Below are 12,808 nucleotides of genomic sequence, written 5' to 3' on the forward strand. Positions count from 1 at the left end.
CGTGGCTCGGGACTTGGAACTGCGGCGGCAGACGTGGCTCGGGACTTGGAACTGCGGCGGCAGACGTGGCTCGGGACTTGGAACTGCGGCGGCAGACGTGGCTCGGGACTTGGAACTGCGGCGGCAGACGTGGCTCGGGACTTGGAACTGCGGCGGCAGACGTGGCTCGGGACTTGGAACTGCGGCGGCAGACGTGGCTCGGGACTTGGAACTGCGGCGGCAGACGTGGCTCGGGACTGGGAACTGCGGCGGCAGACGTGGCTCGGGACTGGGAACTGCGGCGGCAGACGTGGCTCGGGACTGGGAACTGCGGCGGCAGACGTGGCTCGGGACTGGGAACTGCGGCGGCAGACGTGGTTCGGAGAGTTGAAGGTGCGACAGACGTGGTTCGGGGAGTTGGGGCTGGTGACTCCGAGCGCCACCAGCTGAAGCCCAACGACGCACGACTCCCTCAATCAAGGACGACAGCAGGTCCAATTGGGCGGCCATGGCGTGCTGGAGCTCCTCATGGCGTGACAGGCGCGCCTCCTGATTCCACATCTTGGCTTTCAGCGCTCCCGCTGGGTCCTTCTCGGGTCGGGTCATTCTGTCAAGGAGGGGAAGCTTGAGGACCCAAATGCGGGAAGACAGGGCGAGGAGGCAGAGGCTCAATCAAAAAGGGGATTTTAATTTCTACAAAACAAAAGGCGAGATCTAAATTGCACGGAAAAACATAACATGGAGAAAACAAGGCAAAACGGGCAGCATGACATGGGGGGAAAATTCAAGGCAAAACGGGCAGCATGACATGGGGGGAAAATTCAAGGCAAAAACGGGCAGCATCACAGGGAGAAATACAACAATGACCCGACACAGACAGAGGGGAGACAGCAGACTAAATACACATACTAACGACCTAACAAGACACACCTGGGGCAAGACACAAGTGGCTGAGGGCACTGATTGGATCACACGAGGAAGGGCAGGATCACACTTAAACAAGACCAAGGGAGACACACAAGGAAAACAGAACCCAAAACATGACACAGTCACCATAATGCAGAGTAAAAAGCAAACATAGGTTGTAATGGTTAAATTAGTTTCAATTAAAATTTGCCGGGTATTTTGTACATACAAGTGATGTTAATTCAGGCCAGGTTTATTAATGAAATTCTTAATCACAAAAGAGATTCAAGGACTTAACTGATACTTTTGTTTGTGTCTGAAATAGTCACAATTGCTCAATTTTGCTAGAATTTTCTGATCAAATACATGAGCAGAAAGGCAGCAGATTGTACCAGATTAGATTATAGTATAAAGGAAGTATATAGAAATATGTTTTTGACAAAACAATGACATACACTGTTTAGATAGACATGAAGTCTAAAACAAAACATTAGTTGTTAAATAGAACAGTCTTAGTTATTATTATTTACATCTGGTCTATGTAATTTAAAAGAAACCATGTGAAATATCTGTGTCCGGGCTCGGCATCTCACAAATTTGTGATCAATGTTAGTGAGTTTATTTTTGACATCAGTAAAATTTTTGAAATCTTGTAGAAAACAGACTTCATCACAATTAAATTCAGAATTAGTTTGACATGAATAAAGCAATGCACAAATATCGCTCAGTCATACACTCTATATTTGTCAAACTATGCCCTGGTGAAGACAATCTTGTGTTGAAACATGTTGGTAGTCCATTTTTAATAAAGGATTTTTTTACATTACTATTGAGTGTCTTGAATACACAGACTGCTTTTTACATAAGCATTTTAGCATTTTTTTCTGCTTGACTCTATATTTGTAGCCGGAAATAATGTGTATTGCACATTAACAAAGTTAATTGCATTTTGCCTGCTGTGGAACATACCTGGTGGGCAGCCACAGTAGAGGTATGCGGTGGGGAGCGGGCGTCCACAGTGGCGAGCCGACTGGCTGGAGCTGAAGTTCGGACTCTGGCCTTCTAAATACACATTGCAAATGTTTAGGATATTAAAAAAAAAGTGTAATAGTAATAAAAAAATGATAAACTCTTGCTAAAATATGGCGTGAAACTCGTACCTTGTTCACTGGAGACTGCATCGTGGTCCCATCACTGGTGGCAGAGGGTGGGGACCGAGGCTGAAAACAAAATATACAGCACATTGAGGACCTAGCAGTGTGACTCAAAATAACTCAACACAGAATACACCACCGCCAAGTGCAGAATTGAATAGAGGCAAAGTACCTGCTGGGGTGCGATGTTTGGGCTCAGTTCCGGAGCAGCAAGGTCCAGCTTCTTCCATCGGCGCTTGGCTGCCTCGGAACGCTTCCCCTTCCGCGGCATGCTGCTACAGCAACCTTTACTGTAAGCAAAAAGAAAAGAAAAAAAACTTCCCAAGACAAAGTCAAAAGTAAACTGGCAGTAAAAAAAGGAAATCAATTTAAACACAACAAAATAGTAAAGTAATGATATTAGAGTGTTTGTAATGTGCTGTTGAGTGCAAGTTCAGCTGTATTTGCGTTCTAGACTCTGATGTAGATCTTATATATGTATTATGTTGTTTGAGGGCAAGATGGAAGCAGGTAGATGAGGTGGAAGTCCAAGGCGGTGCTGAAGGTTTGAAATCCAAGTATCACGGTCAACAGCTTTCCAATTCGCACAGTGCTCAGCGGATCGCTAAAAGATTCAAGATAAAATTTGTAGTTAATCTCAGATGTGTATGAAACATTAAAAATGTACATTGAGTCTAATGAGGCAGTGGTGTCATTGTAATAAAAATAAGAAACCGTCATCAATTGAAGTATAGTAACATCACACATTGTATAGTTCATTGATTATAAATAATGGATGGGGTGAGCAGAGCCTTCAATAAATCCTCAACAATAGAAAAAAATGGATCCACTATAGACTTCCTTGTTTACTTATTAACAAAGAAAACGGTATTGTAATAACATTGTTACTTTTTTTTTCTTTTAGATTAATTTCCATGAGGTGAAACGGTTTGGCAAAATGGATGGGTATTCTGGATGGCCATGAAAAAAACGATCGCTACAGAAACCAACGGTAATCTTTCAAGGGGGAAAATAAAGGCAGCTTTGACAATTTACAAATGTGTGCTGTAGTCAATCAATGAAGGTCATTTAACAGTGTAAAATACTTCCAAAATCCCTCATCGGCGCCGCTCCGCGACACGGTGGAGCAGGACACGCCACTCAACAACCGACGCCCCCCTCCCCCACCCCCACCACGACGACGATAGACGAGACAAAAGCCTTACTGTATATTGTAGCAACGAGGGCTATACACAATTGAGATTTAGAGCCTACTCAAACTTTTCTTTGTTTTTGTTTTCTTTTACTGCACATTAAAACCTTAAAGTGAGATCTGCTAGCTCTAGCTAGCGCTAGCAGGTGTAGTTAGCATGTAGGCTACCATGTCTAGCACTTAACTTTACCTATCTTGTTAAAACAGCAGCCGGATAACACAACGTTCAAACACATCAAATACGTTTCAATACATCGCCAGTATTAACGTGATGTAGTTTAGGATGGGGGAAAACTTGCAAAATCTCACTTATTTAGCATTATACATCAGACTAAAAATAATTGCCGTGCAACACTTACCTCAGACGAGATGAAATGGGACGAGACCGTCGTCGAGAACCTTCTAAAATAGTCTCATTCATGCGTCTTTAATTGGCCACAGCACAGACAAGCAGAAAACGACCAATCAGGGAAAATAGATAGGACAACACGAACTCCAACTATCAGCAAGAGGGGTCCGTCGTCTAGAACCTTCCAAAATCAAGCGAATGTCATTGGCCACAGCACAGACAGGGAAAAAAGCGGACCAATCAGGGTTAGGATTAGAAAAAAACGCGCGAGAGAAGACAACGCGAAGTCCCAACTATCACAAGATGGGTTGCAGCCGGAGGGTGAGGTTGGAGCGCGCTGCATCCGAGGAGACCAGTTTAAGGGGGCAACTGCGCTGCGTGCAAGGTTCAATAATGCGGATTGTGTCATACAACACTCGCGGGTTGCGAGTAGGACATACTGCTACATACAGGACAGGCTGTCTGGTGGTGGATGCGCTGCTTGACCAATTGTATGTGTTTTTTGCACATCAACATAAAAAAATAAATACATATAAAAAGATAAAAATTGTAATTCAAACATCCACTTTTTTAACCACTAAAAAGAACCAACCATTGTCTAATTCATATCTTTGTTTTCAGTGTTAAGGGAGTGACACATATTTTAATTACTATGCATTTAAAAAAATCGGATGAATCTGTTATTTTAATTTCAGCAATTATCACCTGTCTAAATTATTCAACACAGACAAATCTTTACAAATGATGAAATGTTTCTACAAAATATCCAGTATTATATATTTTTTTATTGGCTACATTGTACATGTCACTGATTTTTTTTTAAAAGTATATTGAACATAAAACAATCTAGTTAAATGAACCTTCCAATTTGAATTTGTTGATTTACACCATTAACCAAATTTTATTAACATCTTACAAATTCCTTTTATATGTCTATGTGTGCCCTGAGGAAACTGTGGAGACAACATGCGCACAGTCACTGTTTGTGCATCTTTAAGAACTCATCAATATCACAAAAGAAAACATTTACTTTAGCAAAGGAAATGGACAATTTATAGTATTTAATAATAAACCATAATCATCAAAAAAACACAGTAATAGTCACATGCTACAAATTTGGAAAATAATCAAATAAAAACATTTTGTGACTGAAAAGTCCTGGCTGTACCTAATCAATTGGCCAAGATGGCCGCCGCCCCGGGTGGGCAGAGGGGAGAGAATCCTTAGTGTACCTAATTAATTGGCCAAGATGGCCACCGCCCTGGGTGGGCGGAGTGGCGAGAATCCAGGGTGTACCTAATTACTTGGCCAAGATGGCCGCCGCCCTGGGTGGGCGGAGAGGCAAGAATCCAGGGTGTACCTAATGAATTGACCAGAATCCTGGGTGTACCTAATCAATTGGCCAAGATAGTAGTTGTAGTAATAGTATTTGCAATAGTAGTAGTCGTAGATAGGCCAAGCCTTGAGTACACTAAGAAAAAAAGGGGCTGAGTTGAGCTCAACAGTGAGAGATGATTGGCTGAGGCAGTTGCTATGCAAAAGTGACAGACCAGGCAGTATAGCTAAAAAAGCACTATTTAAATAGCAGTCCATTCCATTTCATTTAAAAATAATAATAATGTGTGTGTATTGTGTGTGTTTTTTTAAACTTATTATTTTTTTTAAATGTAAATGAGCTGAACATCAATCGGTCAATAAATGTGGAAGTTAACCATAATCAACTAAAAGTATCTTACTGTCCCTTAAAGAAACATGCACATTCACGCACACACATTTGATTTTAACTAACATTTCAATGAGCTGAACAGTTTAAAAATAGGGTTTTAAACTAGGGTTAGGGTTTCAAACTAGGGTTTTACATTAGGGTTAGGGTTTCAAACTAGGGTTTTATATTATTGTTAGGGTTTCAAACTAGGGTTTTACATTAGGGTTAGGGTTTAAAACTAGGGTTTCAATTTAGGGTTAGGGTTTCAAACTAGGGTTTTACATTAGGGTTAGGGTTTCAAACTAGGGTTTTACATTAGGGTTAGGGTTTCAAACTAGGGTTTTACATGAGGGTTAGGGTTTCAAACTAGGGTTTTACATTAAGGTTAGGGTTTAAAACTAGGGTTTTTAAATTAGGGTTAGAGTTTCAAAGTAGGGTTTTAAACTAGGGTTAGGGTTTCAAAGTAGGGTTTTAAACAAGGGTTGGGGTTTCAAAGTAGGGTTTTAAACTAGGGTTATGGTTTTAAAGTAGGGTTTTAAACTAGGGTTAGGGTTTCAAAATAGGGTTTTAAACTAGGGTGAGGGTTTCAAAGTAGGATTTAAATCTAGGGTTAGGGTTTCAAAGTAGGGTTTTAAACTAGGGTTAGGGTTACAAAGTAGGGTTTAAAACTAGGGTTAGGGTTTTAAAGTAGGGTTTAAAACTAGGGTTAGGGTTTCAAAGTAGGGTTTTAAACTAGGGTTAGGGTTTCAAAGTAGAGTTTTAAATAAGGGTTACGGTTTCAAAGTAGGGTTTCAAACTAGGGTTAGGGTTTCAAAGTAGGGTTTTAAACTAGGGTTAGGGTTTCAAAGTAGGGTTTTAAAGTAGGGTTATGGTTTCAAAGTAGGGGTTACGACTAGGGTTAGGGTTACAAAGTAGGGTTTAAAACTAGGGGTTAGGGTTTCAAAGTAGGGTTTTAAACTAGGGTTAGGGTTTCAAAGTAGGGTTTTAAACTAGGGTAAGGGTTTCAAAGAAGGGTTTTAAACTTGGGGTAGGGTTACAAAGTAGGGTTTTAAACTAGGGTTAGGGTTTCAAAGTAGGGTTTTAAACTAGGGTTAGGGTTTCAAAGTAGGGTTTTAAACTAGGGTTAGGGTTTTAACATAGGGTTTTAAACTAGGGTTAGGAATTCAAAGTAGGGTTTTAAACTAGGGTAAGTGTTACAAAGTAGGGATTTAAACTAGGGTAAGGGTTTCAAAGTAGGGTTTAAAACTAGGGTTAGGGTTTCAAAGAAAGGTTTTAAACTAGGGTCATGGTTTCTAAGTAGGGGTTTAAACTAGGGTTAGGGTTAAAAAGTAGGGTTTTAAACTAGGGTTAGGGTTACAAAGTAGGGTTTTAAACAAGGGTTAGGGTTACAAAGTAGGGTTTTAAACTAGGGTTAGGGTTTTAAACTAGGGTTAGGGTATCAAAGTAGGGTTTTAAACTAGGGTTATGGTTTTAAAGTAGGGTTTAAAACTAGGAATAGGGTTTTAAACTAGGGTTAGGGTTACAAAGTAGGGTTAAAAACGAGGGTTAGGGTTTCAAAGTAGGGTTTAAAACTAGGGTTAGGGTTTCAAAGAAGGGTTTTAAACTAGGGTTAGGGTTTCAAGCTTGGGTTTAAAATTAGGGTAAGGGGTACAAAATAGGGTTTTAAACGAGGGTTAGGGTTTCAAACTAGGGTTTTACATTAGGGTTAGGGTTTCAAACTAGGTTTTTATATTAGTGTTAGGGTTTCAAACTAGGCTTTTACATTAGGGTTAGGGTTTCAAAGTAGGGTTTTAAACTAGGGTTAGGGTTTCAAAGTAGGGGTTTTAAACTAGGGTTAAGTTTTCAAAGAAGTGTTTTAAACTAGGGTTAGGGTTACAAAGTATGTTTTTAAACTAGGGTTACGGTTTCAAAGTAGGGTTTAAAACTAGGGTTAGGGTTTTAAGCTAGGGTTTTAAACTAGGGTTAGGGTTACTTAGTAGGGTTTTAAACTAGGGTTAGGGTTTTAAAGTAGGGTTTAAAACTAGGGTTAGGGTTTTAAACTAGGGTTTTAAACTAGGGTTAGAGTTACTTAGTAGGGTTTTAAACTAGGGTTAGGGTTTCAAAGTAAGGTTTTAAACTAGGGTTAGGGTTTCAAAATAGGGGTTTGAACTAGGGTTAGGGTTTCAAAGTAGGGTCTTAAACTAAGGTTAGGGTTACAAAGTAGGCTTTAAAACTAGGGTTAGGGTTTCAAAGTAGGGTTTTAAACTAGGGTTAGGGTTTCAAAGAAGGGTTTTAAACTAGGGTTAGGGTTTCAAAGTAGGCTTTTAAACTTGGGTTATGGTTTTGAAGTAGGGTTTAAAACTAGGGTTAGGGTTTTAAACTAAGGTTAGGGTTACAAAGTAGGGTTTAAAACGAGGGTTAGGGTTTCAAAGTAGGGTTTAAAACTAGGGTAAGTGTTTCAAAGTAGGGTTTTAAACTAAGGTTAGGGTTTCAAAGTAGGGTTTCAAACTAGGACGAGGGTTTCAAAGTAAGGTTTAAAACTAGGGTTAGGGTTTCAAAGTAGGGTTTTAAACTAGGGTTACGGTTACAAAGTAGGGTTTCAAACTAGGGTTAGGGTTTCAAAGAAGGGTTTTAAACTTGGGGTAGGGTTACGAAGTAGGGTTTTAAACTAGGGTTAGGGTTTCAAAGTAGGCTTTTAAACTTGGGTTATGGTTTTGAAGTAGGGTTTAAAACTAGGGTTAGGGTTTTAAACTAGGGTTAGGGTTACAAAGTAGGGTTTAAAACGAGGGTTAGGGTTTCAAAGTAGGGTTTAAAACTAGGGTAAGTGTTTCAAAGTAGGGTTTTAAACTAAGGTTAGGGTTTCAAAGTAGGGTTTCAAACTAGGACGAGGGTTTCAAAGTAAGGTTTAAAACTAGGGTTAGGGTTTCAAAGTAGGGTTTTAAACTAGGGTTAGGGTTTCAAAGTAGGGTTTTAAACTAGGGTTACGGTTACAAAGTAGGGTTTCAAACTAGGGTTAGGGTTTCAAAGAAGGGTTTTAAACTTGGGGTAGGGTTACGAAGTAGGGTTTTAAACTAGGGTTAGGGTTTCAAAGTAGGGTTTTAAACTAGGGTTAGGGTTTCAAGGTAGGCTTTAAATTTAGGGTTAGGGTTACAAAGTAGGGTTTAAAACTAGGGGTTAGGGTTTCACAGTAGGGTTTTAAACTAGGGTTATGGTTTTAAAGTAGGGTTTAAAACTAGGGTTAGGGTTTAAAACTAGGGTTAGGGTTTTAAACTTGGGTTAGGGTTACAAACTAGGGTTTTAAACTAGAGTTAAGGTTTTAAACTAGGTTTAGGGTTACAAAGTAGGGTTTAAAACTAGGGTTAGGGTTTCAAAGTAGGGTTTAAAACTATGGTTAGTGTTTCAAAGTAGGGTTTTAACTTAGGGTTAGGGTTTCAAAGTAGGGTTTAACATTAGGGTTAGGGTTTAAAACTAGGGTTTTTACATTAGGGTCAGGGTTTAAAACTAGGGTTTATAAATTAGGGTTAGGGTTTCAAAGTAGAGTTTTAAACTAGGGTTAGGGTTTCAAAGTAGGGTTTGAAAGTAGGGTTAGGGTTTCAAAGTAGGGTTTTAAACTAGAGTTAGGGTTACAAAATAGGGTTTTAAACTAGGGTTAGGGTTTAAAACTAGGGTTTTACATTAGGGTTAGGGTTTCAAACTAGGGTTTTATATTAGTGTTAGGGTTTCAAACTAGGCTTTTACATTAGGGTTAGGGTTTCAAACTAGGGTTTTACATTAGGGTTAGGGTTTAAAACTAGGGTTTTACATTAGGGTTAGGGTTTAAAACTAGGGTTTTTAAATTAGGGTCAGAGTTTCAAAGTAGGGTTTTAAACTAGGGTTTGAGTTTCAAAGTAGGGTTTTAAACTAGGGTTAGGGTTTCAAAGTTGGGTTTCAAACTAGGGTTAGGGTTTCAAAGTAGGGTTTTAAACTAGGGTTAGGGTTTCAAAGTAGGGGTTTGAACTAGGGTTAGGGTTTCAAAGTAGGGTCTTAAACTAAGGTTAGGGTTACAAAGTAGGCTTTAAAACTAGGGTTAGGGTTTCAAAGTAGGGGTTTAAACTAGTGTTAGGGTTTCAAAGTAGGGTTTTAAACTAGGGTTATGGTTTTAAAGTAGGGTTTAAAACTAGGGTTAGGGTTTTAAACTAGGGTTAGGGTTACAAAGTAGGGTTTAAAACGAGGGTTAGGGTTTCAAAGTAGGGTTTAAAACTAGGGTTAGTGTTTCAAAGTAGGGTTTAAAACTAGGGTTAGGGTTTTAAAGTAGGGGTTTGAACTAGGGTAAGGGTTTCAAAGTAGGGTTTTATACTAGGGATAGGGTTTCAAAGTAGGGTTTTAAACTAGGGTTAGGGTTTCAAAGAAGGGTTTTAAACTAGGGTTAGGGTTACAAAGTATGGTTTTAAACTAGGGTGAGGGTTTCAAAGTAGGGTTTAAAACTAGGGTTAGGGTTTCAAAGTAGGGTTTTTAACTAGGGTTAGGGTTTCAAAGTAGGGTTTTAAACTAGGGTTAGGGTTTCAAAGTAGGGTTTTAAACTAGGGTTAGGGTTTCAAAGTAGGGTTTTAAACAAGGGTTAGGGTTTCAAAGTAGGGTTTTAAACTAGGGTTAGGGTTACAAAGTAGGGTTTTAAACTAGGGTTAGGTTTTCAAAGTAGGGGTTTGAACTAGGGTTAGGGTTTCAAAGTAGGGTTTTATATTAGTGTAAGGGTTTCAAACTAGGGTTTTATATTAGGGTTAGGGTTTTAAGATAGGGTTTAACATTAGGGTTAGGGTTTAAAACTAGGGTTTTTAAATTAGGGTTAGAGTTTCAAAGTAGGGTTTTAAACTAGGGTTAGGGTTTCAAGTTAGGGTTTTAAACTAGGGTTAAGGTTTCAGAGTAGGGTTTTAAACTAGGGTTATGGTTTTAAAGTAGGGTTTAAAACTAGGGTTAGGGTTTCAAAGTAGGGTTTTAAACTAGGTTTAAGGTTTCAGAGTAGGGTTTTAAACTAGGGTTAGGGTTTCAAAATAGGGTTTTAAACTAGAGTGAGGGTTTCAAAGTAGGATTTAAAACTAGGGTTAGGGTTTCAAATTAGGGTTTTAAACTAGGGTTAGGGTTACAAAGTAGGGTTTTAAACTAGGGTTAGGGTTACAAAGTAGGGTTTTAAACAAGGGTTAGGGTTACAAAGTAGGGTTTTAAACTAGGGTTAGGGTTTCAAAGTAGGGGTTTGAACTAGGGTTAGGGTTTCAAAGTAGGGTTTAAAACTATGGTTAGGGTTTCAAAATAGGGTTTTAAACTAGGGTTAGGGTTTTAATGTAGGGTTTTAAACTAGGGTTAGGGTTTCAAACTAGGGTTTTATATTAGGGTTAGGGTTTCAAACAAGGGTTTTATTTTAGGGTTAGGGTTTCAAAGTAGGGTTTTAAACTAGGGTATGGGTTTCAAAGTAGGGGTTTTTAACTAGGGTTAGGGTTACAAAGTAAGGTTAGGGTTTTAAACTAGGGTTAGGGTTTCAAAGTAGGGGTTTGGATTAGGGTTAGGGTTTCAAGAAGGGTTTTAAACTTGGGGTAGGGTTACAAAGTAGGGTTTTAAACTAGGGTTAGGGTTACAAAGTAGGGTTTAAAACTAGGGGTTAAGTTTTCAAAGTAGGGTTTTAAACTAGGGTTAGGGTTTCAAAGTAGGGTTTTAAACTAGGGTTAGGGTTTCAAAGTAGGGTTTAAAACTAGGGTTAGGGTTTCAAAGTAGGGGTTTAAACTAGGGTTAGGGTTTCAAAGTAGGGTTTGAAACTAGGGTTAGGGTTTCAAAGTAGGGTTTTAAACTAGGGTTAGGGTTACAAAATAGGATTTTAAACTAGGGTTAGGGTTTCAAACTAGGGTTTTACATTAGGGTTAGGGTTTCAAACTAGGGTTTTATATTAGTGTTAGGGTTTCAAACTAGGCTTTTTTATTAGGGTTAGGGTTTAAAACTAGGGTTTAAAATTAACATCTTACAAATTACTTTTATATGTGTATGTGTGCCCTGAGGAAACTGTGGAGACAACATGCGCACAGTCACTGTTTTCGCATCTTGAAGAACTCATCACTATTATAAAAGAAAACATTTACTTTAGCAAAGGAAATGGACAAGTTATAGTATTTAATAATAAACCATAATCAGCAAAAAAAACACAGTAATAGTCACACGCTACAAATTTGGAAAAGAATCAAATAAAAAAAAATTGTGACTGAAAAGTCCTGGCTGTACCTAATCAATTGGCCAAGATGGCCGCTGCCCCGGGTGGGCGGAGGGGAGAGAATCCTTAGTGTACCTAATTATTTGGCCAAGATGGCCGCCGCCCTGGGTGGGCGGAGTGGCGAGAATCCAAGGTGTACCTAATTAATTGGCCAAGATGGCCGCCGCCCTGGGTGGGCGAAGTGGCAAGAATCCAGGGTGTACCTAATGAATTGACCAGAATCCTGGGTGTACCTAATCAATTGGCCAAGATAGTAAAAAAGAAACCAAACCGAAGTAAATCGCGCATTTAGCTAGCGCTGCATTAGTGACGTCACCGGCAAGCGCGAAGGCGCTTCTATCAATTTTATTATTTCTTTAATCTTCAAGTATCTTGCTTTTATATTCTTAGGTTTATTCACGTTTTTACAATTTCCGTCCATTCATTTGTATATTTCAATAACATATTTAATCATTTCTTTCCAATGTTTTACCGTCAAATTTTTTTATCATATAACTTTATTGAACAAATGTCAATGGACAATTTCCAGCCAATCCTGTAGCGTGACATCATCTGTAGGCGACCCCGATACAATCTAGCATACCGATCCCATCCGGTACCGACACCAAACCATGTCTCGAGTCACAGGACACTGTCAGTGCTGATCCACACCACTTTAGGTGAGGATGGCGGCTGCCATACAGATTCGTGTCCAAACCCCCGAACTATCCCTTTAAAGTACATTTCAATTCAGCTATAATTGAGTACATACATACTACAAGACTTATATAGCTTAACAGAAAAAAAGTTACAAACATCTACTGAGAGTTGTTTTATTTTACGCATTGAGCAGAAGCTTCATTATTTATTTATTTACAGCGCGGTTAGACCCGTGCTGCTCGCAACCCAGACCTACGTGCCCCTAGCGCTTGCCAGCCCTTGTTAAAGTATAACAAAACGTGTGACTTCATTGTTTACATGATTAGCGGATAGCATCAATACAATGTCTGCCTTGCTGAGTTGGAGTCTTCAGGAAGGGGGGTTTAGTAAAATTCTGAGCTAGATACAAATTCCGACATATTCTGTGTACCTTACACGCATCAGTAGTTGTAGCAGAAGCAGTACACCGGTCACCGGAGATTTTTGCAGTGGCGAAAGTGGATGGGAAGGATCGTGGTCTTTATGAAAGTGTGGGATACATGTTCCTCGTACCCTCAGAGCCAACTTTATGGCGAACAACTTCCTGACAGAAGGTGGAGCGGTGAGCGACCTGGCTTCGAATGAGAGCGCGTCATCCAAGATCATAATCATTTGTTTTATGCAAATTATGTTGCTG

General features: G+C 39.5%; 1 protein-coding gene across 1 annotated transcript in view; it reads right to left on the reverse strand.

Moving 5' to 3' along the window:
• LOC147155417 (uncharacterized) overlaps window positions 1–3,706 on the reverse strand; it is a 171,393-nt gene extending 167,687 nt beyond the window's left edge. The window contains exons 1-5 of the mRNA XM_086066703.1: window positions 3,591–3,706; window positions 2,212–2,643; window positions 2,046–2,105; window positions 1,855–1,947; window positions 34–603 (exon numbers count right to left, since the gene is read on the reverse strand). Of these exons, the coding sequence (XP_085922829.1) occupies window positions 34–603; window positions 1,855–1,947; window positions 2,046–2,105; window positions 2,212–2,310 (822 nt within the window). The 5' untranslated portion in view covers window positions 2,311–2,643; window positions 3,591–3,706. The remainder of the gene's footprint in view (window positions 1–33; window positions 604–1,854; window positions 1,948–2,045; window positions 2,106–2,211; window positions 2,644–3,590) is intronic.
• Window positions 3,707–12,808: the final 9,102 nt, after the last annotated feature.

This window comes from Leptonotus elevatus, chromosome 22 (assembly GCF_054856555.1).
Source record: "Leptonotus elevatus isolate MCC_2025b chromosome 22, RoL_Lele_1.0, whole genome shotgun sequence".
Classification (NCBI taxonomy): Eukaryota; Metazoa; Chordata; class Actinopteri; order Syngnathiformes; family Syngnathidae; genus Leptonotus; species Leptonotus elevatus.